General features: G+C 36.1%; 1 protein-coding gene across 3 annotated transcripts in view; it reads left to right on the top strand.

The window, feature by feature from the left end:
- Positions 1 to 27460, top strand: part of LOC128545948 (uncharacterized) — a 58091-nt gene that overhangs the window by 22366 nt on the left and 8265 nt on the right. For 2 of the 3 annotated variants that reach the window (XM_045312740.2, XM_045312741.2), the window contains exons 2-7: positions 9023 to 10245; positions 11272 to 11443; positions 22425 to 22669; positions 23269 to 23318; positions 23850 to 24590; positions 25304 to 25431. In XM_045312740.2, the coding sequence (XP_045168675.2) occupies positions 9074 to 10245; positions 11272 to 11443; positions 22425 to 22669; positions 23269 to 23318; positions 23850 to 24590; positions 25304 to 25431 (2508 nt within the window). In that variant the 5' untranslated portion in view covers positions 9023 to 9073. Of the gene's footprint in view, positions 1 to 8769; positions 8908 to 9022; positions 10246 to 11271; positions 11444 to 22424; positions 22670 to 23268; positions 23319 to 23849; positions 24591 to 25303; positions 25432 to 27460 lie in introns of those variants that run through there. The other variant, XM_045312742.2, reaches the window with a different exon arrangement.

Here is a 27460-nt window from a genome sequence, read left to right as displayed (position 1 = left end):
AATGTGTACCACAGTAAGACGATGTGTCGTGCGCAAGACCCAGGTCCGTAGCTCAAAGGTCAAGGTCACACTTAAACAGTAAAGGATAGTGCATTGATGGGCGTGTCCGGTCCATATCTTTGTCAACCATGGATGGATTTTCAAATAACTTGGCATGAATGTGTACCACAGTAAGACGACGTGTCGCGCGCAAGACCCAGGTCTGTAGCTCAAAGGTCAAGGTCACACTTAGACGTTAAAGGTCATTTTTCATGATAGTGCATTGATGGGCGTGTCCGGTCCATATCTTTGTCATTCATGCATGGATTTTAAAATAACTACGCATGAATGTGTGGCACAGTAAGACGACGTGTCGCGCACAAGACCCAGCTCCGTAGGTCAAAGGTCCTAAACTCTAACATCGGCCATAACTACTCATTCAAAGTGCCATCGGGGGCATATGTCATCCTATGGAGACAGCTCTTGTTTCTTTTACATTTACGGAAGCAAGTCACTGGATGCATCAGGCAATTGTTACTCAAAGGGAATTTAAAAAAAAAATTGAACTGCAACTGCATGATCATCTAGCCAGTAATGCGATGAATAAACCTTGCTTTTATTTACTGTTCTTGGTGTCTTGAATGATTTATTTGAGTCGCACCATGAGAAAAACTATATAGTGCAAATGCACTATGTTGGTTTTCTCATGGCGCAGCTCATATGAACTACAGTCTAACCTTGATCCTTGATATTGACGAGACCAGCAAAATTCATTTGAGTTATCGGTTGTTCGAGCCGTAAAAAATTATGCATTATAAAAGGGATTTTGCCTGGACCTGATGATGAGTTTGCACAAAGTGTACGAAATATCTGGAATTCGAGTGAACAAACCTTGACTGTATAGCCTTTTAATATGTAAGGACTTTCTTTTCTTCTTCATTGTTAACTGTTGATCAGGACCCTTTCCATAGTGGAAATTTCATATACTTCAGAAAAATTTACTGATAATGTGAGTGTCGGACATTCAGATAATGTCCATGGTGAAAACATGTATATAAAGGAAAGTCATTATCATGTGTTACAAGTGCATTGTTAAATTATATGTTTATATCATATTTAATGTCCGTATCTTAAGTGGTGCACATGTAGGGGGATGAATTGTAGCTAAGCTGTGGGAATCTGGTGCAGATTATTCTCCGGGAAGATAACATTGAAGATCTCTTTGACAGTGTCACAACTTGTGATGATAATTCATTACAGTATTTTATAATTATAATTTCCTTATAGATCAGTTTAATGGGAAGTTAAAAGAGTTAAAAGCTAAAATCATACAAACATTTAACATGCAGCTGAATCACCTTTTGTTGACAAACATTATAAATTAAGATAATAAGAAAATTCAGATAAATATTATATTCTATAGCAATATGTAGCTGGTCTGGTGTCAGGCATCCACAATTCAAGTTTGTTAACACTGTTCACACTGGCACATAATCTTCTTGAAATGTGGTCAGAATGTTTAAATGTCTTAAAAAAATATCTCAGACTGGTTTGAAACTGGGTCCTCTGGGGTAAAACACAAAGTCACTTAGGTAATGTCATTCAAAAAATGGCCTTTCTTATAACCTGTTCAGAATGTTTTTCTTTATGAAATCTTGGTCAACTTGAAACTGCATGGTCATTTGGTCAAAGGTCAAAAACCTAATTACCTCAACAGCAATTTATGTATTGAAGGCAAATTTGTTTTACAAACAACTGCTCTTGTTTTGACTGGTGTACCTGGTATTCAAAGCAAAACAGAATAATTTAAGACAGAAAATCCTGGATGTTTTAGCAACTTTGAATTGTTTATTGGCTACAGTATTTTCAGATGATGAAAACAAATTTTCCAGCCTGAACTGACATTTTATAACTATACAACTTTTTTCAAAGAACAGTGATGACATGCTCTTACGAAATACCACGGTATCTGTCTAATTTATTCTTTTCTAATATTATAAACAAAATAAAATATATAACTTGATTTGGTCCATAATAATGATTCAAAACACTTGCAGGAGGTCTAGATCTTGAGTGTAGACTGAAGAACGTTGATACCCCCTAGAGAGAGCATAAATTTCTATTACTTTTATAGCCCTTTTTCATCCCAAGGCCTAAAAAAGCATTATTTGTTTCTGGTAACATGCCCCCTAGAAATAGGGTAGGTAGGTAGGAACATTTTTTTTTTTTTTTTTTTTACAATGAAGAAAGAGCAACACAAAGTGAAAAATATAAGAAAAACGGAAAATATCGGGAAAAAAAAACAAAACGCCATAAAATCATTTAGGGTCGCGGCAAAGTTTTAGGGTAGGTTTGGATACTGGAAACAAACAATTTTTTAAGCCTCATCTAGATAGGGCTATTTCACAATTAAAAAGATATGACGTTTTTCTTACATTCTGAAATACCTTCAAAGTTATTTTAAATGTTGAGCTACATTGTATAATCAAGACAAATTAGATGACATATCATGTGATAGAAATTTATGTAAAATTATACTTCTACTTACAAAGTACTGCCTTTAACAATATTGATTTATAGAATATTTTTATACCCTACTTAATGATACATAAACAGGAAGTACTTGGGCATAAAAAAAATTGTTTGTTTCCAGTAACATGCTAAAAAAAATTAGGGTAGGTAGGTAGGTCCGTTTTTTTTTTTAAGTGGGACTTTTCAGAATTTTTTTTTTTTTGTCAAAAAATGAATACAGGTGGTTATGCCTTTAGAGCATCAGTAAGTTAATTTCTAACATCACTGACAAAAAAGTGCAGTTTTGCAACTTTTTGTTAAAAAGTTGAAGAAAAAACTCTCCAAGGCCATAAAAACATTTATGGTCTGGCCAAAACAATTTTTACGCCCAAGTAATGGCCATTAATATTTTCCATTACCGCTCTCTTATTTTCAGCTCGCGCGAGCACGAAGTGCTCGATCAAGGTGAGCTTTTGTGATCGCCCTGTGTTTGTCGTCAACAATTTGACTGTTAACACAATATTGGCCCATTATCTTAATGAAACTTTGTCAGAATGTTACCCTCAATAAAATCTTGGACTAATTTGATATTGGGTCATCTGGGGTCAAAAACTAGGTCACCAGGTCATATCAAAGGAAAAGCTTGTTAACACTCTAGAGGCCACATTTATGATAGTATCTTCATGAAATTTGGTCAGAATGTTAAGCTTGATGATCTTTAGGTCAAGTTTGGATCTAGGTCGTGTAGGGTCAAAAACTTAGTCACCAAGTCAGATCAAAGGTAAAGCTGGTTATCACTGTAGAGGCCACATTTATGACCATATCTTAATGAAACTTGGTCAGAATGTTAATCTTGATGATCTTTAGGTCAGATTTAAATCTGGGTCAGGTGGGATCAGAAACAAGGTCACAAAGTCAAATCAAAGGAAAAGCTTACTAACACTCTAGAGGCCACATTTATGACTGTATCTTCATGAAACTTGGTCAGAATGTTAACCTTGATGATCATTAGGTCAAGTGTGAATCTGGGTTATGTGGAATGTGACCTACTGACCTTCTTTTTTGTTTTTTAAGATACAGCATTAAAATTTGGATGACATGTACAGTTTAGCAAACTGATCTTAAAACTGACTTTCAGTGACCATGAATATGACCTACTGACCTACTTTCTTGTTTTTTAACATATAGCCTTGAAATTTGGATGACATTGTACAGTTTTGCAGACTGATCTTAAAAATGAATTTCAGTGATCATGAATATCACCTACTGACCTACTTCCTTGTGTTTTAAGATACAGTCTTGAAATTTGGATGACATGTACAGTTTTGTACACCAGTCTTTAAACTGTCTTTCAGTGACCATAAATGTGACCTACTGACCTACTTCTTTAATATTTTAGCATCAGTTTGACATTTGAAACATATAGCTCATATTACTCAGGTGAGCGATCCAGGGTCATCATGTTTATCAGAAAGAATTTTTTTTTTTTTGTTCATGTGGAGGCTCAGTGAATAACTGTTATAGTTTTAAACCTTAAAAGGTGATTGCAACTTGTGTCCTTTGTTCTTTAAAAGAGGATGTGAAAATATTTAAGATGAGATTGAATAATGTGTAGGAGGTCATTGCTAACCAGAACAAAATGTTTTAAATAGTTTCACATTTTTTTTTTAAGAATAGGAAGTCCACCTACAACGATCCTTAATCAATTGTAACGTTAACATCATAATAATGTTGATAGGGTATGTGATAACCCTTACCCTGCTAAATTCCTATAATGAACTTTTCTGTCTTTCAGTTTGGACCGTACCATTAACTGTTAGAGGGGTTCTTACCAAAAAAGATACTGACTGAATAGCGCACAGTGCAGATCTTGAGCAGACTGCATGGATGTGCAGGCTGATCATGATCTACACTGGTCGCAAAGGCAGAATCAATCGTGCCCAGCATGATAAGGGTAAAATCCAGGCATATTACATCTTGCATAACTAAACTGCATTCCAAGTATATGAATTATGTTCTTGCAATGACCTTAGTTAGATACATGATATCATCTCCTGATTATATAAACTCTTCTTAAAAATAGGCAATTACAGTATCCAGGTATTGAATATTTAAAAAATTGTTGACATTATAAGTCTTGCCAATGATCACATCATGGATCTTTAAGACATGGTCAATGCAGTGGTTAATCGGCATATCATTGTAACATTGACCTTTCTTAAAGTGCTTGTCAGGTCAGGTGAGCAAATAAGGGCCCTCGGTGGCCCTCTTGTTTTGTGACAGCAGGGGTCTGAAATACCTTACAAGTTTCAGCCTCAAGGTATCTGCTATATAAATTACACAGATATTTGTGGTTTATAAAAATTTGGAGTTGGAACACAATCGTTTCCTGTTATATACCCTGTTTTAACAAGGAAACAACTAAAATGAGATTTTCAAACCCCATTTTCAGTGTTTGCGGTCCCTGTGTGGTTAACAACATCTGATACATCTACAAAAAGATCCTTTGGAATGATAGGATGCATTTATTGGTAGTCAAGCCCTTATCGGGCATCTGACATGAACATAACATATACATTACAAAATGTCAGTTTAAACAAGATATATTTATAGTTAACATTGTAAGATGTATGAGGAGGATGAGCAATGTTATTTAGGTAGTGGAGCCGCAATCACAATCGGCAACCTACACACCCTCCACACATGATCTCAGTACTCTCCGGTTGAATGAAAACATGTAAAGTAGCAGCAGACTCGGTTTAATTCTTGAGTTATCATCCGGAAACGGATTGGTCTACGGACCGACCGACCAACCGACCGACATTGGATGAAAACATGTAAAGTAACAGCAGACTCGGTTTCATTGAATCTGTTCATGACAAGTAGTTAGAAGTGCCAAACTGCTCATGCTCCGTAGCATCGGCTTAAATGTAACTTTATTATATTAGAATTGAACGGACAGACCAAAAAATATAGCAACACTGAATCTAATAAATATAATTTAAAAGAAATACATGTATCTCAACATAAAGGTTGCAAAGTAATACCGGTATGTAAGACATCCGCGCAGTCTGGTCAGGATCCATGCTGTTAGCTAATTGTTTCTCTGATTGCAATTGCTTTGAAAGCGAACAGCACGGATCCTGATCAGAGTGCGCGGATGCGCAGGCTGGTCTGGATCCATACTGGTCGTAAACACATTATATGTTTGTTTTTTCATGGCGCTGCTCATATCTTCTTTGCTTGATGCGCTCTTAAACTCCTGAAAAGCTAACGCGTTAAGCTGATTCTCTAATGACATTGAGTAGTCGGTGTTTTACTATACACATTTAACGGGGGCCTGAAGTGGTTATTATGTCTCCCCCTCTCCTGTGGGGGAGACATATTGATTTTGCCCTGTCAGTCCGTCCGTCCGTACGTACGTCACACTTCATTTCCGAGCAATAACTGGAGAACCATTTGACCTAGAACCTTCAAACTTCATAGGGTTGTAGGGCTGCTGGAGTAGACGACCCCTATTGTTTTTGGGGTCACTCCGTCAAAGGTCAAGGTCACAGGGGCCTGAACATTGAAAACCGTTTCCGATCAATAACTAGTGAACCACTTGACCCAGAATGTTGAAACTTCATAGGATGATTGGTCATGAAGAGTAGATTACCCCTATTGATTTTGGGGTCACTACATCAAAGGTCAAGGTCACAGGGGCCTGAACATTAAAAAGCATTTTCGATCAATAACTAGTTAACCACTTGACCTAGAATGTTGAAACTTCATAGGATGATTGATCATGAAGAGTAGATGACCCCTAATGATTTTGGGGTCACTCACTCAAAGGTCAAGGTCACAGGGGCCTGAACATTGAAAACCATTTCCGATCAATAATTAGAGAACCACTTGACCCAGAATATTAAAAACTTCATAGGATGATTGTACATGCAAAATAGATGACCCCTATCGATTTTGGGGGTCATTCCTTTAAAGATCAAGGTCACAGGGGCCTGAACATTGAAAACCATTTCCGATCAAAAACTTGAGTACCACTTGACCCAGAATGTTGAAACTTAATAGGATGATTGATCATTCAGAGTAGATGACCCCTAACGATTTTGGAATCACTCTGTTAAAGGTCAAGGTCACAGGGGCCTGAACATGGAAAACCGTTTCCAATCAATAACTTGAAAACCTCTCGACCCAGAATGTTGAAACTTCATAGGATGATTGTTCATGAAGAGTAAATGACCCCTATTGTTTTTGGGATCACTCCGTTAAAGGTCAAGGTCACAGGGGCCTGAACATCGATAACCATTTCCGATCAATAACTTGAGAACGTCTTGATCCAGAATGTTGAAACTTCATAGGATGATTGAACATGCAGAGTAGATGACCCCTATCAATTTTGGGGTCACTCTGTTAAATGTCAAGGTCACAGGGGCCTGAACATTGAAAACTATTTCCAGTGAGTAACTTGAGAACCACTTGACCCAGAATGTTGAAACTTAATACGATGATTGGTCATGCAGAGTAGATGACCCCTAACGATTTTGGGGTCACTCTGTTAAAGGTCAAGGTCACAGGGGCCTGAACATGGAAAACCGTTTCCAATCAATAACTTGAAAATCTCTCAACCCAGAATGTTGAAACTTCATAGGATGATTGTTCATGCAGAGTAAATGACCCGTATTGTTTTTGGGTTCACTCCGTTAAAGGTCAAGGTCACAGGGGCCTGAACATTGATAACCATTTCGGATCAATAACTTGAGAACGTCTTGATCCAGAATGTTGAAACTTCATAGGATGATTGAACATGCAGAGTAGATGACCCCTATCGATTTTGGGGTCACTCTGTTAAAGGTCAAGGTCTCAGGAGCCTGAACATGGAAATCCATTTCCGATCAATAACTTGAGAACCACTTGACCCAGAATGTTGAAACTTAATAGGATGATTGGACATGCAGAGTAGATGACCCCTATTTATTTTGAGATCACTTGATCAAAGGTCAAGGTCACAGGAGCCTGAACAGTGACTTGAGAACCACTAGGTTAAGGGAGTTGAAATTTAGCAGGATGACTGGACATGCCAAGTAGATGATCCCTATTGCAGCCAACCATCAGTGTCTCTTTGACTGAAATTTCTAGATAGCCCTTAGCCCTTACTTTACTAAATTTCTATAGTGAACTTGTCCATCTATCAGTTTAGACAGTACCATTAACTGTTCAAAGGGGTGCATGCCAAAAAAATACTGACTGAATAGGGAACATCTGTGCAGTTTGATCATGATCTGCACTGGTCACAAAGGCAGAATCATTTGTGCCTAACATGATAATTTTTGGGTCAGCATGAAAAGCCTGTATTCCACCATATAAACACAATTACAATCACTCAATTGCACGAATAATCAGATAATCCTTTAAAACATTGACGTTAAAGAAATATTTGTTGCGACAAAAGGGGAAATAAACTAAAAGAGATTCACAGACCCCAAAGAATAACGTCACTCATAAATGGTAGGCCAATAACTGGTCATCATAAATGTCCATTCCCGGTTAAAATGCCCACTTCCAGTTCTTTGGCCTGGGTTACAGGATTTTGTAGATGCGTGTAGTGACTTTTTTTTGAATGACGGTCTAATAAATCTAAGTTTATCATACTTTATAGTCTGTAGAATGCACTTTTGTGCATAGGTTTCAATTATATCATAACTTTTTGAATGGTTAACATTCACTTTTCATTTCCTAAAACTAATCTTTAAAAATACCGTTCAATTCATCTGAAGGCGTAGTGCACTAAAAGACAGCTTCCTGTTCTGTAATAGTCAGTATTATAAATAAACAACAAACATTTACATGCTATAACTTGTTTATGGTTGACGGTTTAAAAGACACTTTATTCATATCTTTGTCAGTGAATTTTAAAGTAATGGAGTTAAATTCATTTGGTATTTTCAACGTTTTCTTCACTGGTAAAAAAAACTTAAAGCAAACTTGAGTAGAAACTTCGAATAAAAAGATAAATAAGTTTGTTTTATGTGAACACCATAATTTTTTTTATCATCAATTTGTTGCATCTTGTGTTCAACACAGTGAAGTATATTCAGATCTTATTAATATTCTCTGTCTGAGGTGAGTTTTGTTTACTAGTGGTAATTGTCAAATAGAACCTTTGTAATAAGCGTATGAATGTACTATTAATAATGTACAGCACAGTGTCGACTATCAGTTTTACATGTTTTGATCGATTTAAGTGTTTATTTTAACTGTGGTAGTCAAATAATATGTAACCTAAAGTTGAAAATCTGATAACATGCATGTTGAAAAGAGGGATTTGTTTAACTATCTTTTTCATAGCTTGGAGGAAGATAAGTTGTGTATTGAAGGAAATAGTTTTGTCATTCAGCTGATATTTTTTATGTACGAAAGGTGAACATATGTCGGGAATACAATTTTGTACGCATAGTTTGAATGATTTATTTTTCAGATTCACTAATTTTTTAGCCTGTCTTTTGTTAATTGTTGTTTCTTGTATTTTTTGCAGCATATTTATAGAGACGATTGACTAAGTGAGTTGACGAGAAACATTTTAAGCATGCCGGAAGGCAGTGGCGGTATCGTCAGAGCAGAATTTCAAGGGGACACTGTCAGTGACTCAATTGACAGTTCTGAAAGGTGTTGTATAATGTTTAGTCGAGTCGATGTTGCTCGGCATTGTGACGATTATAACTCCAGCGGAGGCAGCGACTCTGAGAATGACGCTATGGCCTGGGATAGAAGTCCAAGAAGTGGACACCCACGTAGGAGGTTCCATGCGCATGCTGATCAACATGGGAGTCAGAGGGGTCTGCAGTCAGTAAAGAGGATACAACAAGTTCAACATGAATCACAGGTCACTACCAATGAAGAAAAGAAGAAACAGCATGCTAGCCTTCCTACAAAAAATAAACCAAAAATACAAAGAAACAGGACCAAGTCCTGTAGTAACAATAAGTCGAAGTCAGACAAACAGATTGACAGTAATAAAGAGAACGAGGAAGTAGAAATGCAACTGGCTAAAAGTGACTTTGGAAAAGAAAATGGTCTTGAAAAGGTAAATTTGGTAGATGAGCCAAAAGGTTTGGAGAGGAAGGACTTCAAGAATTTACTGGACTTAGAGATGAGCACAGGCATTACTCAGAAGGAAGTTGAATATGCTGCTGAACCAAGAGATATGGTTGAAATATTTAAGGATGGTAAAGAGTATTATGAGAAAGAGGTAGAAATGTTTTATAAAATTAAAACATTAATTACCGATGAAGAGAAAGTAACCGATGAAGAGAAAAAGTTCACAGAAACGGTTATTGTTGATGATTCTAAGATGGAAAAAGATAGGAAAGACTCTTTTAATGTACAGCAGTCTTTGAAGATGCCTTCATCCAAGAATTTCAAAATAGAAAAGGATCAGACGGATATGTTTGAAAAGCAAAAAATGAAAAAAGAAGATGTCCGAACCTTTGAAAAGAGGGACAAAGAGAAAGAAGTTACTGCTGAAGAGAGCTATAATGGTTCTACATTAAATATGAAAACCAAAGGTCAAAAAGGAGAGCAGAGTGAAAGAGCAAAAGAGAAACACAAGGGAAAGAGCATCAAAATCGATGAAATATTTGATGCAGGTAGACACGGTCAGAAAGAAAAATTGGTTGTTAATATGGAACAGGGAAAGTTGGGACAGAGGAACAGCAGTACATGGTATCAGGAGGTGGATAACAAAGTTTTAGATGCAATGTAAGTTGTTTCATACTAGTTAAATTCCATCTAAACAGTATTTAATTACAAATGTATGATACATTCATGATGAATTTGGGTAACAGGTATATTGTACTATTACATAATATGTAGGTATCAGCAAATTCAATAACCTCTTTTAATTGGGTAACTCATGTAAAAATTGCAACATGAGAACTATTCTGGTATAGCCATGTAGAATTACACTTTTCCAACTCTAGTTCTTTTTCAAGAATCTTTGGTTAATAACAATTATAACTTCATTAAAACAACTGGAGTCCAAAAATTGAAAGAAAAGAGGTTTAATCTACATAGGTTTTCATTACTTAACTTCCCTTTGGAAAATGTTGTTTTAATGTTCTGAGTGCATTTGTATTCCCAGCAGTACTAGTGCTGTTAAACGCCACTCACGCCAGCATCATCACTCAAGCACCAGGATTTACTTCAGCAAATCACAATGTACCTTAGCCATTTTCTTAATATTATCTATGATTGGACTTCTTGAAACTCTCGATAACTGTAGCATTTTGCAAATCCCCTTGCGATCTTGTGTGATTGGCATTTTATTTAAAAAATAATCAAGGTCTTTGAGTGGTTTGTTGTCCAATTTATCACTGTTCAGAGTTCAGATGCACAACAATTGAACCATGAGAGCGTTTCCCCCAGTGGTTTAATATCTGTAGGCATCTGTACGATGAACCATGGTAAAAGAGATGACAAACCACAAGAAGGCATTGATTATTTCATTCTTACATGTTCAGTGAAATATTTTGGTAAAAATTATGCTGGGTTTCATATATTCGAGTAGTATTGAATAGTACATCATGCGGCATTTTGATGTCATAATGCTCTCTTACCGATCTGCATGTCAAGTTGTCAACTGTTGTTTATCGCAGAATATACAGAGCTTGACTTTCTTCTTTGTTTAACTGGCAGTAAAATCCAGCCATGTTAGAATTCAATATTATTCATAGCCCTAATATTATGCACAACTTTGGTCATTGTCAGTTTTACACATGTTTTCAGGGAGAGAAAAGACAAAGAAGAAAAGGAGCAAACTGTTCTGAAAGAAGTCCGTGATCCACAAGTTGGAAATGAGACGGAAAAACAAGACATAAGTAAAGAGGCATCCTTGGGTTTTGAAGTTGATGGAAATTGTGCAGAGTTTGAGGAACCTGAAAGTAATTCAAACTTACAGGTAAAGCTTTTTTTAAGTATGCATTTTGGTATAAATATGTGAAACTAAGGAGAACGATGTGCGGTATTTATGCCTGGAAGGATAGTTGAGGGCCTTTTTGTCTGGAAGTTGTGGGTTAAACCTTGTTGGGGCAACAATTGTTGGGTTTCCGGCTTCCTCTACAAACTAGTCTGATGATACTTAAAAAGGGCTGTTACTGTTTGCCCTTGCTTTGTTGAAGTTTGTCTCATTGTTTAAGTTTGCTTAATTTACAACTTCCTTTTTGGGGGATAGATAATTTTTTGACTGTCAACTGTTAATCACAAACTTATGCTAGCTCTGCATCTTAGTACTCCCTGGATTTTCAAATAACAATAATCGGCAAAAATGTTTGTCAGAATAAGTTTATAGTGAAGAATACAATCTTACCTCCAAGTTGGTTAAAGGTCAGGGTCATGCATTAAAAACAAAGGCTAGATAGGCATATTGTCATGTCTGATTTTTAGCCCACCATCATCAGATGGTGGGCTATTAAAATCACTCTGCGTCCGTGGTCCGTCCGTCCGTCATTCCGTCCGTCCGTCTGTCCGTCCGTCCGTTAACAATTTCTCGTTATCGCATCTCCTCAGAAACTACTGGGGGGATTTTGACCAAACTTTGTCAAAATGATGTATTGGTACCCTAGTTGTGTCCCCCTGAAAATCAGACTGGTTTAACAATTTATGAGTGAGTTATGGCCCTTTGTTTATTTCTATAATTTATATAGATTTATATAGGGAAAAACTTTGAAAACCTTCTTGTCGAAAACCACAGAGCCTAGGGCTTTGATATTTGGTATGAAGCATCATCTAGTGGTCCTCTACCAAGATGATTCAAATTATTTCTCTGGGATCAAATATGGCCGCGCCCTGGGGGTCACATGATTTATATAGACTTATATAGGGAAAAACTTTGAATAACCTCTTGTCCAAAACCACAGGGCCTAGGGCTTTTGATATTTTGTATGTGACATCATCTAGTGGTCTTCAACTAAGATTGTTCAAATTATACCCCTAGGGTCAAATATGGCCCCCCCTGGGGGTCATATGGTTTACATAGACTTATATAGGGAAAAACTTTGAAAATCTTTTTGTCCAAACCACAAAGCCTAGGGCTTTGATACTTGTAATGTAGCATCATCTAGTGGTTCTCTACCAAGTTTGTTTCAAATTATCCTCCTAGGGTTAATATGGCCCCGCCCCGGGGGTCACATGGTTCATATAGACTTATATAGGGAAAAGCTTTTAAAATGTTCTTGTCAGTAACTACAACATTCAAACTTGGACCACATGTATATTTTTGAGTGGCAAGATGAACCTTGACAGTAGTTGACCTTGATTTTGACCTAGTGTCCTACTTTCACATTTCTGTAGCTACAGCCTTCAAATTTGGACCACATGCATAATTTTGTGCACTGGAAAAAACTTTGACCTTTATTTGACCTAGTGACCTACTTTCACATTTTTGAAGGTACAGGCATCAAATTTGGACCATATGCATAGTTTCGTGTTTCAAAATGAAATTTGACATTGATTTTTGACCTAGTGACCTACTTTCACATTTCTCAAGCTACAGCCTTCAAATTTGGACTACATGCATAGTTTTGTGTACCGAAAAAAACTTTGACCTTGACATTGACCTAGTGACCTACTTTCACATTTTTGAAGGTACAGGCTTCAAATTTGGACCACATGCATAGTTTTGTATTCTGAAATAAAATTTGACCTTGATTTTGATCTAGTGACCTACTTTTACATTTCTCAAGCTACAGCCTTCAAATTTGGACCACTTGCATAGTTATGTGTACTGAAATGACCTTTGACCTTTACATTGACCTAGTGACCTACTTTCACATTTTTAAGGTATAGGCTTCAAATTTGGACCACATGCATAGTTTTGTATTCCGAAATAAAATTTGACCTTGATTTTGACCTAGTGACCTACTTTTACATTTCTTAAGCTACAGCCTTCAAATTTGGACCACATGCATAGTTTTGTGTACCAAAACAAACTTTGACCTTTACATTGACCTAGTGACCTACTTTTACATTTTTGAAGGTACAGGCTTCAAATTTGGACCACATGCATAGTTTTGTATTCCGAAGTAAAATTTGACCTGGATTTTGACCTAGTGACCTACTTTTACATTTCTCAAGCTACAGCCTTCAAATTTGGACCACTTGCATAGTTTTGTGTACCGAAATGAACTTTGACCTTAAGATTGACCTAGTGACCTACTTTCACATTTCTGTAGCTACAGGCTTCAAATTTAGGACCACATGCATAGTTTTGTGTACCGAAACAAACTTTGACCTTGACATTGACCTAGTCACCTACTTTCACATTTTTGAAGGTACAGGCTTCAAATTTGGACCACATGCATAGATTTGTGTTGTGTACAGAAATGAAATTTGACCTTGAGCTAGTCAATAAGTCTTGAAATTTGGAACACTCAAAAATGGCACATTGGTGGGCGCCAAGATCACTCTGTGATCTCTTGTTATCTTTTAAACTCCTTAAAGAAGTGAAGCAGAAATGAAAATCTGCAAATTAAGTATTCTCTGTAAGCAATTTCGGCATTCCTTTTTTACGGAAATTTAGGTGTGTGCTGAGCTACACTACGTCAAAAGAATGCCAAACTGCTTAACAAGAATTATAATCAGTCAGACATTGTAAAGTGTCATCTACTGCCTGTGTGAAAATAATTTCCACATGAAGATAAGAGCAAAATATAAAAACTTTCATTCATGACTTTTCATGTCTTTTATAAATATTTTATCAATGAAAATATGAAATGTTTAGCTTCCTTCATATACCGCACTGAGAGGTGGAAAAAATGGCTGTAAGCATACGTTGCATTCCTGTGGTTGTAGGGGGAGGGGGAAACAACTAGATCATCTGTTTGTAGATCCGTAAAGGGACTTCTCTCGGAAGCTTTAACAGGACCTTTCTAAGAAATACTTCGAGCCCACCTTTTCCTTTTTCAGTATTATTGCCCTTTGATTGTTTTAGAATTCATAAATCCCCTCAAAATAAATTAACCCATTGATGGAGCTTCATGAAACTTATACAAATATCGATCACTATAGGGCAGAATTTGTCCACTTGACTTTGTAAAAAATAGGAACCAACAAGCTGTTGCATGGTCTTTTCATATATCTGTAAGTTGAAATCTTTCAAAATATAGTCCCCTCATTCATGAAACGACTTTTTCAGAGGGAGGATATAAATTCATTGAATTCACTTGTTGAAGTAGAGGGTGGACTTTGCAAAGAAGGAGGGGCGATGGGGGTTCTCCAATTTAGAACTTGATTTACGGGAAATAAGCAGGGGATTCAGGCCACTATATCAGGGTGAAAGCCCCGCCCCGTCCTGAAACAGCTCCATTAAGTTTCAAAATGGGTGATAGGTATTTAGAGATAATCGTTATTTTTTAGAATATTTTAAAAATATCTTTCCTTTTTTCATCTATATACTTTTTGGTATATTAAAAAGAAATGCTGCATACATTTGGAGGAGTTAGGACTAGTGTGACATTATATTTCTTGGGTTTATCAAGACTAGTAACTCACTTGATACCTGTGATATTTATACAATTTTATATTGCTAACTGTAAACCTGGGTGATGTAGGCAGAGTTCAAATGCACATATCCTTATGACATCTTGCTAAAATACAAGTTATTTATGAATTTCACCATTGTGGGTTCAAAACAGAATGAATGCCATCCAGCTGGCTTAATACCAGGCTAAATAATGCATTAAGTCTTTCTCCACCATCAAAAGCTGGAAAGTCGCCATATGACTTATAATTAAGTAATTGTGTTTTCATAGTGTTAAATCCAACAAAAAAATAATTATAAATAAAAATTTAGAGAACTTTTATATACAGGTACACAAGTGTAACTTACTTAAAAATACCTGACAAACATTTTTTTTTCACAAACATACATGAAAATTTTATGACCAATAAAAATCACTTTCACTTCATCTAATGGTTGCAAACGGAGCTGGTTTGGTTGTAAAAAAAAACGTTACAAGCCCTCCCTCCCCATGTTTTAATGATTTTGTTTGTACAAATAAAACAAACTTTATAAGCCTGACTTAAAATTTCTGTTTTAACAGGTGCAAACTTTTTCGTTATCTTACCAGTGATTGTCAGATTTAGAAACTTAATAACAGCTCATACTGTACTGATTCAAGTTACAATGAGATTGACCTTGAAGTTGTTTATGCACGCTAAATGTGTACAAAAGTACATGCCTTTTTCCGTTGTTATTTATAACATATGTTCTCTTAAGCTACCCGCTAAAGGAAGACTTTACAGAGGTGCAAAAGTGGACCAAAGTAATAAAAAAAAAATTAAAATTCTTCTGCTTTGATAAAAAAGGAGTTTTTTCATACTTTGACCACCTGATAAATGTGGGTCTGCAGTTTTCTTGATTTTGCTTATCAGGCCTAAGATTACATCTGAAAGCTTTTATGAATTGTTGTATTCCACTTTTCTAGTTTTTAGAATTATGATGGTCATATGACTGATTGGACCATTTGAGCCGTGCCATGAGAAAACCAACATAGTGGGTATGCGACCAGCATGGATCCAGACCAGCCTGCGCATCCGCGCAGTCTGGTCAAGCTCCATGCTGTTCGCTTTTAAAGCCTATTGGAATTGGATGCGCAGGCTGGTCTGGATCCATGCTGGTCGCATACCCACTATGTTGGTTTTCCCATGGCGCTGCTCATTTGTCACATGTTTTGCTACTTTATATTTATAATTAGTTTTCCTGTATAAAAATTATGGTGACTTGTCAGCCAGTCTGTCTGTCTATCGGTCCTGCCAGACTACTTCTTTTATACTATTGGTGGGATTTCAGTCAAACTTTTTAGGAATGCTCAGTACCATAGCTTTATTTAGCTCACGGAAGCACCAAGTGCTCAAGGTGAGCTATTGTGACTGGTCATTGTCTGGCGTCTGGTGTTGTCTGGCGTCCATTGTGCATCAACATTTGCATTGTTAACACTCTAGAGGTCACAGTTATGACCCAATCATTATGAAACTTGGTCAGAACATTTTGTCTTGATGATCTCTAGGTCAAGTTTGAAACTGGGTTACATTGGGTCAAAAATTAGGTCAGTAGGTTAGATCAAAGGAAAATATTGTTAACACTCTAAAGGCAACATTTATGACCCTATCTTCATGAAACCTTGCCAGAATGTTTATCATGATGACCTATATGCCAAGTTCGAATCTGGGTCATGTGGGATCAAAAACTAGGTCACACGGTCAAATCAAAGGAAAAACTTGTTAACACTTTAGGAGCCACATTTATGACCCTATCTATGAAACTTGGCCAGAATGTTTATCTTGATCTTTAGGCCAAGTTTGAATTTGGGTTATGTGGGGTCAAACACTAAGGCACTAGGTCAGATCAATGTAAATCTTATTAACACTCTAGAGACAACATTTTAAGATTGAAACTCATAAAAGTTTGTCAGAATGTTTGTCTTGATGAAATCTAGACAAAATTGGAATCTGGGTCATCTGGGGTCAAAAACTAGGTCACCTGGTCAAATCAAAGAAAAACTATACAATCATGTGTAAGTATTAGAGGCTACATTTTACAGTGGATACTCATGATATTTGATCTTGATGAAATCTAGGTCAAGTTTGAATATGGTGTGCATGAAACTTGGTCAGAATGTTTGTCTCCATAAAATCTCGGATGAGTTTTTATCTGGGTCACATAGGGTCAAAAACTAGGTCACCAGGTCAAATCAAAGAAAAAACTTGTTTACACTCTAGGGGCCATATTTTGTTTCAATCTTTATAAAACTTGGTCAGAATGTTTGGTATCTTGACATCTTTTTTGTTTTCATGAAACCATGGACGAGTTCTAATCTTGGTCATTAGGGGTCAAAAACTAGGTCACTAGGTCAAATAAAAGAAAATGCTTGTTTACACTCAGGCCGCATATTTGGTCCAATCTTAATGAAAATTAGTCAGAATATTTGTCTCCATGAAATTTCAGAAGGGTTAAAAATTGGGTTCGGTTGGGTAAAAAACTAGGTCACTAGGCCAAATTAAAGAAAAAAACACTAGAGGCCACATATTTGCTCCAGTCTTCATGAAACTTGGTCAGAATGTTTATCTCTTTGTAAACTGAGACAAGTTTGAAACTGGGTCATGTGGTTTCAAAACCTGGGTCAAACATGTTTGTTATGGTTTGTTAGTCTGTTGAGCAACCTAGGGCCATCATGGCTCTCTTGTTTTGTAAATAATTGACATTTTCAGTTTGATTCTTTAAAGTCAGTCTTTAGTAAATTTTGCCCAAATGTATTCTTATAATTATGTGACTATTATCGTGATAAAACAGCTTCTTTGTGTATAATTTAAAAATAAGCTTCATTTCTGTGTCATGGACGCATTGGTCGAGAGGGCTAAGACGCTTTCCTACGGAGGTGAAGGCCCCTGGTTCGAATCCTGGCTACTCCCATTGCGGTGTGTCCTTGAGCAAGGCACTTTATCATGATTGCCTCAGTCAACCAAGCTGTAAATGGGTACCAGCAAATTGCTGGGGGTGAGGAATAATTGGTTTTAACTGTTCTTAATATAGGGTCGCAGAAAAGCTCAATAGAGCTTATGTTAATTGTTTCACCAAACGACGGTAAAGAAAACTTACCTTTACCTTTACTCTTTAATATTATACATTGTATTTTCTTTTAGTTTTAATGGCAGTTTGCCATTTGTATAATTGTTATCCAAACGATTTTGATGTCCTATTTCTTTACAAAATACAAAATACCATTTCATATTAGTCACACCTTAAACCCGTCAAATAATCTGGGGAATAATTAGCAACTGGTTTCAGTTGTACTAATCATTTGGGATAATTTGTCAGTTTAGCTGATCAATATATAACATATTTATTCTTTAGGGAACATCGTTGTCGTTCTGACAATACTGTCAAAGTTAGCTTCTGTTTTGTTCCCTTTCTGTATGTATCTACATCTGACAATTCTATCAAAGGATTTATATATTATAGGCACAGATGCTTCCTGACTTGAGATGTCATACATAAGACCCAGTCCCATAGCTTTAGGGTCAAGGTTACATTCAGAGGTCAAAGGTTTTTTTGTTGTTTTTTTTATCTTGTTCAGTACTTTTTTCATTCATGCATGGGTTGTATACAAATACTTAATAAGCTGACATGTCATATGGACCCAATTGAAAAAAATATATTGAAGTATTTCATCAGAATTACTTCCTTCTATAAAGATGGAGTATTTCATTCAAATGATTTGCTATTTTCCCACCAATTTGAATATGAAATGTTTTTAACAATTTTTTTTTTTACATTGATAGATCTTGGAAAAAGTTGTAGATTTTCAGATATGCAAATTTAGATATGAACATTTTGTGTTGTAATATATCATACATTTAGCGCAATGTTGTATCAGGTATCAGATCATTAAGTTATACTGCAGCAGAGATAATAAGCCCCTTTTCAGTAATGGACTCGCATGGCAATACTTCATTAACTTGTTTTCTTACTGGTCCCAGAACCCAGAAAAGCGTCACTTAAGTACTACCCTCATGCTCGCATATATTTAACTGCCTAGAATTTATGCAAAAAATTCCTTACAGGTCCTGCATTAGTGTGGCTAATGTCACTACTATAGATATGAAGACAAAACCCAGCAAAAAGTCACTTCAGTAGTACGCTCATGCTCTCATATAATTAACTGCCTAGAATTTATGCAATTAATATTTAAGGGAGTCTGAATCATTTAACTTCTTAGGATAATGTACCATGCTGAATGGCTAAAATGGACTGGTCCATCATTCAGTTTGGACATTACCACTTATTATACGAAGGGGTGATGACTAAAAATTTTCTGACTGAATAGCAAACAGTGTAGACAATGATCAGCAGGCTGAGTTTGGTCTGCAGTGGTGGCAAAGGCAAAATCACTTGACGCCAGCAGGCTAAAAGTTAATCTTATTATAAAAGGCTTGACAGATACTTATACTATTAGACAACACTCATTAATTATCCTTCTTTCAGTTATTTATAACAACTTTATTTACCCAACTTTAGCTCCCTTTTTATTATTCTATTAAAATATTAAATGATTTTATTATTATCAGTATTTTTTCAGACATTATATCAATTCAAATACTTCAATGACAGCCCTTAGTAACCACACTGTAGTGTCTGTCAGTCACTTGTATGGAGTACTTCTTATAAACCAAGGTTAATGGTATACTTATCTTTGTAAATTAACCTTTAGCATTCAGTTTGCTCCAAAATTGGAAGAAATATTGTCAGAGTAGCAAACAGCTTGGAACCTGATCAGACGCCGATTTAAAGGTGGTCAATCACATTTAAACAACATTTAATGACATTTTTTACTTTTTGTATATTCTGGTAGAGAATTATTTAAGAAACAAAACGACCGATTACATAGAGTTAGATTCCTATTTGAAATGTATATTTTATTATTTTTATAAAATTTTGTAATTACTCCCCTTTAATATGAAAGTATATAAAAAGATGGGTATTTCTTTTTATTTCGATACAATGTCTAGTTTTACATTTGCATTTGATAGACATATCAACTATTGAACAATCTGAACCAAAATGCAAGTTTAAAAGCTGTGTGTAGCTTCTGAATTCATTTATTTCCAATCTATCTTGGTTGCGCAACTAAGATAGGCAAAGGGAGGTAATAATAATTTTTCAAACTTGCGTTTCTAATGAATTCCATCTAAATACATAATTTTTAATGCAAATATTTTACAAATATATTACAATATGTCTAATATTTATACATTTCCTTAGGCAAAGTATGTTTATCAAATTTATACTTATGATAAAATAACTCTTATCTTGGTTGGGCAACCAGGATAGGAAAATGAAATTTTAAAAATACTTCCAGTGAAAATCTAATTTGTATTAAGTGTTAAGTGAACATAAATGAGTGTAAATGACCAGATGCTAAAGTTTCGAACAAATCCGTTACATGGCCAAAATCTGATTATCCACCTTTAATCGGCGTCTGATCTGGTTCCAAGCTGTTTGCAAAGGCTGTTAAATTCGCCTGCAGCAGGCTAAGGGTTAAAGAGGTTAAACAGGATTAATTCATGAGTCTTTAATAATGAATCATGACCTTGATCAGTGATTACAGATAATTTTTTAGCTCGACTATTTGAAGAATAGGGGAGATATCCAACTTGCCCCGGCGTCGGCATTAGCGTTAGCGTGAGCGTCACACAAATGTTAAAGTTTGCGTACCACCCCAAATATTTTCAAAGTCCATTGAGATTTGCATACTTGTTTACCATCATGACCTCAGTCTGTAAAAAGTAGGAGGCAACTCTGTCAAGCATTTTGACTGAATTATGGCCCCTTTTCAACTTAGAATAAATGTTAAAGTTTGGGTACCATCCCAAATATTTTCAAAGTCCATTGAGATATTACTTTCATATTTTGCATACTTGTTTACCATCATGACTCCAGTCTGTAAAAAGGAGGAGGCAACTCTATCAAGCATTTTGACTGAATTATGGCCCCTTTTCAACTTAGAATAAATGTTAAAGTTTGGGTACCACCCCAAATATTTTCAAAGTCCATTGAGATATTACTTTCATATTTCGCATACTTGTTTACCATCATGACTCCAGTCTGTAAAAAGGAGGAGGCAACTCTATCAAGCATTTTGACTGAATTATGGCCCCTTTTCGACTTAGAATAAATGTTAAAGTTTGCGTACCACACCAAATATTTGCAAAGTCCATTGAGATATTGCTTTCATATTTTGCATACTTGTTTACCATCATGACCCCAGACTGTAAAAAGGAGGAGGCAACTCTATCAAGCATTTTGACTGAATTATGGCCCCTTTTCGACTTAGAATATGCTTGTTGTAATGCTAAAGTTTTACTCATTGCTTGTATTATACTATCAAGCGCTGAGAACAGTCGAGCGCGCTGTCCACTGACAGCTCTTGTTTTAACCTCCTTTTTCCATTGTACAATCCTGGGATTGTCCTGGGTAAATACTGTCAACAAGGGGAGGTTACTTGCAACCAATGCAGACCTTAATACTAATGGTATTTCTGTCCCATGAAGAGCAATATGATATTTGTTTTATTTCAACAGAAAATATGATTTTGGACCTCTTCAGCTATGTGGTTAATGTCACTGATTCTGAATAGGTTCGCCCCACAGAGCTTTAATCTGAGCCCTGCTTTGGTTGTCATATGAGGAATCCATCCAGCTGGTTTTATCTAGGTGATGTAAGGCAAAGCACCTTGGGATTTCCTCCACCACTGAAGTTGAAAAGAATTGCCGTATTACCTAAATTGTGCCTATATCACTTAAAGCCCAATAAAACAAACAAAAACTTTATATGGGAATTTTGCAAAGAGTCTATGACCGATTACATATTCAGCTTTACAATATTACCCACATTATAAGATGTACTTCCCACATAATATTAAATAGGTAGAATTATATCAAGGATTTTGATTTAGTTTAAAAGAGAGGGTTGATACAGAGAAGTCACTTCTGTTGAATTTCATAATTCTGCCATTATCAAACAATTTGAAATAGTATTAAAGATGGATGAACACATAATATACGAAGAAGTTTGCCTTGTTTTTGCACCAGTTTGATCACCCTTGAAGAAATTAATTAGTCAAATTGACTTGTTTATAGAGTAAAAGAAAGTAGAATTTTTATGTTTCGACAGGAAAAGCTAACTTGTGATGAAAAAATTACATTTTGTGACTTTCCGCATTGAATTTATTAAACTCGTTGTATAAAATTGATAAAATACTCGGCAGAGCCTTGCATTTTATTATTTCATTCAACTCGTTTAATAAATTCAATATGAAAAGAGTCACTCAATCACATGTAATATCCCCTGTATATTATATATAATATGAAGTATTACTTTTCAGAATGCTGACAAGATATGGCAGAAAAGGCAGAGAGAATTGGAAAGGTGTACAAGTGTGGATGAAAGTAGCTTCAGTTTTTCAGTGGAGTATCATTCCACAGAACTTCAAAGTTCCTTGTTGAGTTCTTCATACAGTCGCTCATTGGAGTCAAAGGATCTGTCAGATATCAACCATAGCTGCCCCGACCTTTACAGAATAGCAGTTGTTCAAGATTCCAACCAGATTAGGGACCATTTGGATAACATGTAATTTTTTTTTAGCTTACATGACAATCCTTCAGCATTACTATGAAATCATTTAACTTCCTGAGGGTTTAATTTGTAGATAACAGCCTGATTTTTAAGATAAAAATAAACTGATTTCAAATTGTTTTGTTGGGACTTAATTTAGTGGATTGATGCTATCACAAAATCCAAAAAATTTAGTCCACCGTGATCAAAGTTTATGCTGTTTGTTGTTTGCAGTAATATTGTTCAATTTCTTATTTATGAAATCATATTTATTTTGTCTTCCAAAATGATATGAAATTCCAGTCCTATGTTTGTTCGTGTTGCAACTGGTCTTGTAAGCCCCTCATCAAACAAGTCATTGGTTCCAACCATGCAGGAGCATGACTATGCCATGCTGAAATGTTTTTTAAGTCTCTATACTATGTCCGCAATAGTTACTGATTTTTTTCCCAGGAAGCAATGTATATGCTTTACAGTATGGCAGTAAACCCCAAGCTTAATGAGTTAAAAATTAGATGATTGACAGCATTTTATACATAGACTTCTAAGAAGAAAGTTTCTTCTTAACTGATTAATTTGACGTGTTTGTGTACTTTTTTGCTATCCAATTACAGTTTCTGGGATCCAGAGGCTTTGTGCGAGCATAACAAGAACAGAATTATTGGTGAGTTTGTGCATTTGTGTAATTGCATTACTTTATGGATATCCATTTAACCTTTACCTTGCTAGATTTCTAAAATGGACTGGTCCATCATTCAATTTGGGCAGTACCATTGATTATTCAAAGGGGTTTTCACTGAATGTTTACTGACTTAATAGCGATCAATGCGGACCAGGGATGTGCAGGCTGATTATGGTCTGTACTGTTTGCATTGGCATAATCATCTAAAGGCTAATTAAACTTTTGCTGGAAATAAGGAAATGGTAGGGGTGAATTTTCATCAAACTTGGACAAAATAATCCTAACATTGAACTACCTTGTACCATTAGCAGAGTTACCTATTTAAGTTCAGTACAGGTTCTGACATAACTATGTATTAAATGCTGGCAAGCAGTATTTGCCATTTAAAGAAGTGAAAATGTCAATATGTGATAATATTTGAATAAAAAGAATTAAGATGACAGTAAAATAAAGAAACAGATCTTTAGGTAATTGGTTAGCTGTATCAGCAAAGTTACATTTTATTCTTTTCAGAAACAATTAATACAAAATCAGGAAAAGAGGAGTATTTTGAAGGCAATGAAGAAAAGTTTAGAAAAGAAATCATAGACAAGACTGAGAGAACAGAAGACAAAAATGATATCGATAATGGTGAAAGTGAAGAAGATGAAGCAGACATAAGTCTTGTGAACACAGCTGATGATGATGCTGATGACAATGACAATGATGATGATGATGATAGCAATATAGAAAGTGAGGCTGTTGATACTGCTAAAGTCTGTATTACTAAAGAGGACTCTGACTTTGTGGATTGTGTACAAACAGCTGATGAAAAAAGACTTGCTGATGACATTAATCAAAATGGAAATGATGACGAACCACTGGAGATCATTGATGCAGATGAAAAAGATGAAGTTGAAAAAGAGAAGGTTGAGGTATTTGAAGTTAAGACAGTTGATGTTGAGGAGAAAGGAAGAAGAGCAGAGAGACCAGACACTTCAGTTATGGAAAAAATTCTAGATATGCAAGGAACTAAAGATACGCCTAGCATTCCACTGATGAAAACAGGATATAGTGTAAGTGACTATACTGACAATGAAACCATAAAAACAAGGCACCTGAGAATGTGTCCGTATACCAGAAAATATAAGAAAGAAAACAAGACAGATAAAAAACATGAGAGAAAAAAGTTACCTAATAAAAAGCTGGACATTTGGATGAAAATGAAGAAGAATCCTGTAGTAAAACTTCCAGAACAGAAAGAAACCGACAGATGTAAGAAATACTTTCTTTTTACCATAGGTTCTTCAGCAGTAAATGTTTTGTATTTTAGAGGAACTTTCTCAGACAATGTTCAGCTTAATTGTACATTCAACTAAATCAGAATTTGAAAACTTTAAACTTATGTAGTATTCGTTACATTTGATTAGCTTTATCTAGGTTTTCTGTTTTACAAAAGTGAAGAGTAGCTTTTCAGATAAGGCCTTTTGAAATAATGCAGTTATGTTGCCAGCTTATATCACTTGCCCTTGACCTCTCTATTTATGAAAGCAAGCATTGGATGTAGAGGTCTTTTGTTTCCAGGCTTACAGAAGGTAGGTGGTTCTACCGAAATTTCCTGTCTGAAGTAAGGGAAAGCTGGAAAGTCACAGTATGACCTAAATTGTGTCAGTTTGACTTGAATCGAACCGTCCCACCCCTCCTTGCAAAAAAAAAGATGTTTGTGGGATAGTTTAAGCCTCCTTTGTTTTCAGTCTTGACTTTTGAGAGGTTATTTCCTTATCAGTAAGTATTGGAAAAGTAGTTTACTTGGAAGACACTTGTGATGAAATTAACTTGAGGAAATTAATGTGCAGTTATTTCTTTCATTGCATGTGGGAAAGTGCAGATTCATTGAGCACCTGCAAACTGGTAAAGTTTTCCCCTTTCTACTATTATATTGTCATATCATAGTAGAGGTCTATTAGAAAATAATTTCTGTCATACAGTGGCACCAAAGAGGAACTGGGATGGAAGGAGATACAGTATGTTTGGTTGTGGAGAGTTTGGTCGAAAATGTTCTGCAAATGGTGGAAGAGGTGGAAGCTTTGAGGGAGACCCAAGTTCAAGTCGAAATGTAAGTACAGTTCAGCCTTGACATCAGTTCACAAGATCTTCTCAACATCTTCAAAAGATCTTCACAAGTCCTTAAATATGACTTAAAAACACACTTAAAAAAGCATGATAAAAATTATCAGAACTGTGATTCTATACCCAGTTGAAGAAGAGCAGATGGCATGCCATAACATCATTAGTAGCGACCACATGTAGTGTGGCCCAGTGGTGTTAAGGTTGCTTTCTTCATATCACTTGTCCCTCATAAATGAGGATTCAAGCCTAATAGATTTCTTCATATGAGGAAGCCATCCAGCTAGCTTACAGGTCAGTGGTTCTACCCAGGTGCCTGCATATGATCAATTAATGCCCGGAAGGGCACATAATGTCTTCCTCAACCACCCAAAGCTGGAAAGTTGCAATATAACCTGTGACTATTTCGGCTTTATGTTAAACGCAACAGAAATGCTCAGTACATGTTTGATTACCGAGAAACCCATTGCACAGACATATGCGACATTGATCAAGTGTTAAATCAGTAGACTGTACAGTTCCATTGCCACATCCTGTAATTTCATCTACTTTTCATATCTACCTCCTATTAGCATTTATTTCCTTTATATTTAAAATTTTTTTACTAATTTAAAGGTAGAGCAGTACCACTGCGTTATAAGTTTCAGCCCAATTACTATCATTAATCTTTCTGTTGTCCACAAGGCTTGATGCCTTTGAACGCCCTAAAAGATTCCGCTATACAACTTACACACTTTTGCCTGTGGAACATTCCCATCCCTCTGTGTTGCAGTATATTTAAAGTATACGATGATGACATTCTGCCTTTGTCACAGAATCAGATTACTATTATGTTGTACAATTACGTCCCCTCACATTCTGTTTTTATGCCCCCGAAGTGAGGCATATTTGTTTTCAACTGTCCCGTTCGTTCGTTTGTCACAAGGTTAACTTTTTGCATGAAGGCACTTTACTCGCGAACCGCTGCACCCAGGACCTTCAAACTTCACATGCTGATAGTACTTATTGAGTACACAACCCCTACTGACTTTGGGATCACCAGGGCAAAGGTCAAGGTCACAGGGGCCAACATTAACTTTTTGCATAAAGGCACTTTACTCGCGAACCACTGCACCCAGGACCTTCAAACTTCACATGCTGATAGTACTTATTGAGTACACGACCCCTACTGACATTGGGGTCACCAGGTCAAAGGTCAAGGTCACAGCGGCCAACGTTAACTTCTTGCATGAAGGCACTTTACTCGCGAACCACTGCACCCAGGACCTTCAAACTTCACATGCTGATAGTACTTATTGAGTACACGACCCCTACTGACCTTGGGGTCACCAGGTCAAAGGTCAAGGTCACAGGGGCCAACGTTAACTTTTTGCATGAAGGCACTTTACTCGTAACCCACTGTACCCAGGACCTTCAAACTTAACATGCTGATAGTACTGCTTGAGTACACGACCCCTACCTACTTTGGGGTCATATGGTCAAAGGTCAAGGACACAAGGGCCAATGTTAACTTTTTGCATGAAGGCACTTTACTCGCGAACCACTGCACCCAGGACCTTCAAACTTCTGTAGTACTTATTGAGTACACGACCCCTATTGACTTTGGGGTCACCAGGTCGAAGGTAAAGGTCACCAGGTCAAAGGTCAAGGCGCTGCGGGGGCATTTGTCACCATTAGTGACAGCCCTTTTTAAAAACTATTCAAATGCATGAAAAGAGCACAATTTACGAGCTAACACGTTGCACCTTTCACATGTATCAAACTTTGTAAAGTTAATGTTTGATAAAAAAACATTCCCTGTGTCTTCAAAATAGAGAAAATATATATTGTATGTAAAAATAATTGCAATGATTCAATAAGCAAGAAAGATTTATTTCAAAATTCATTGGGTCAACCCTTGTAATATGTGAAGTATTAGCAGCATGTTCAAAATAAATCCCAACAATATTTGAATTTAAACAGTTTAAGTTTGACCGTTTAAAAGTCGTAAGAATACAGGAAAACTTTACAACCAAGAT

The sequence above is a fragment of the Mercenaria mercenaria genome, chromosome 11 (genome assembly GCF_021730395.1).
Source record: "Mercenaria mercenaria strain notata chromosome 11, MADL_Memer_1, whole genome shotgun sequence".
NCBI lineage: Eukaryota > Metazoa > Mollusca > Bivalvia > Venerida > Veneridae > Mercenaria > Mercenaria mercenaria.
Note: the sequence above shows the minus strand (reverse complement) of the source record. Positions and strands in the feature narration are given on the sequence as shown.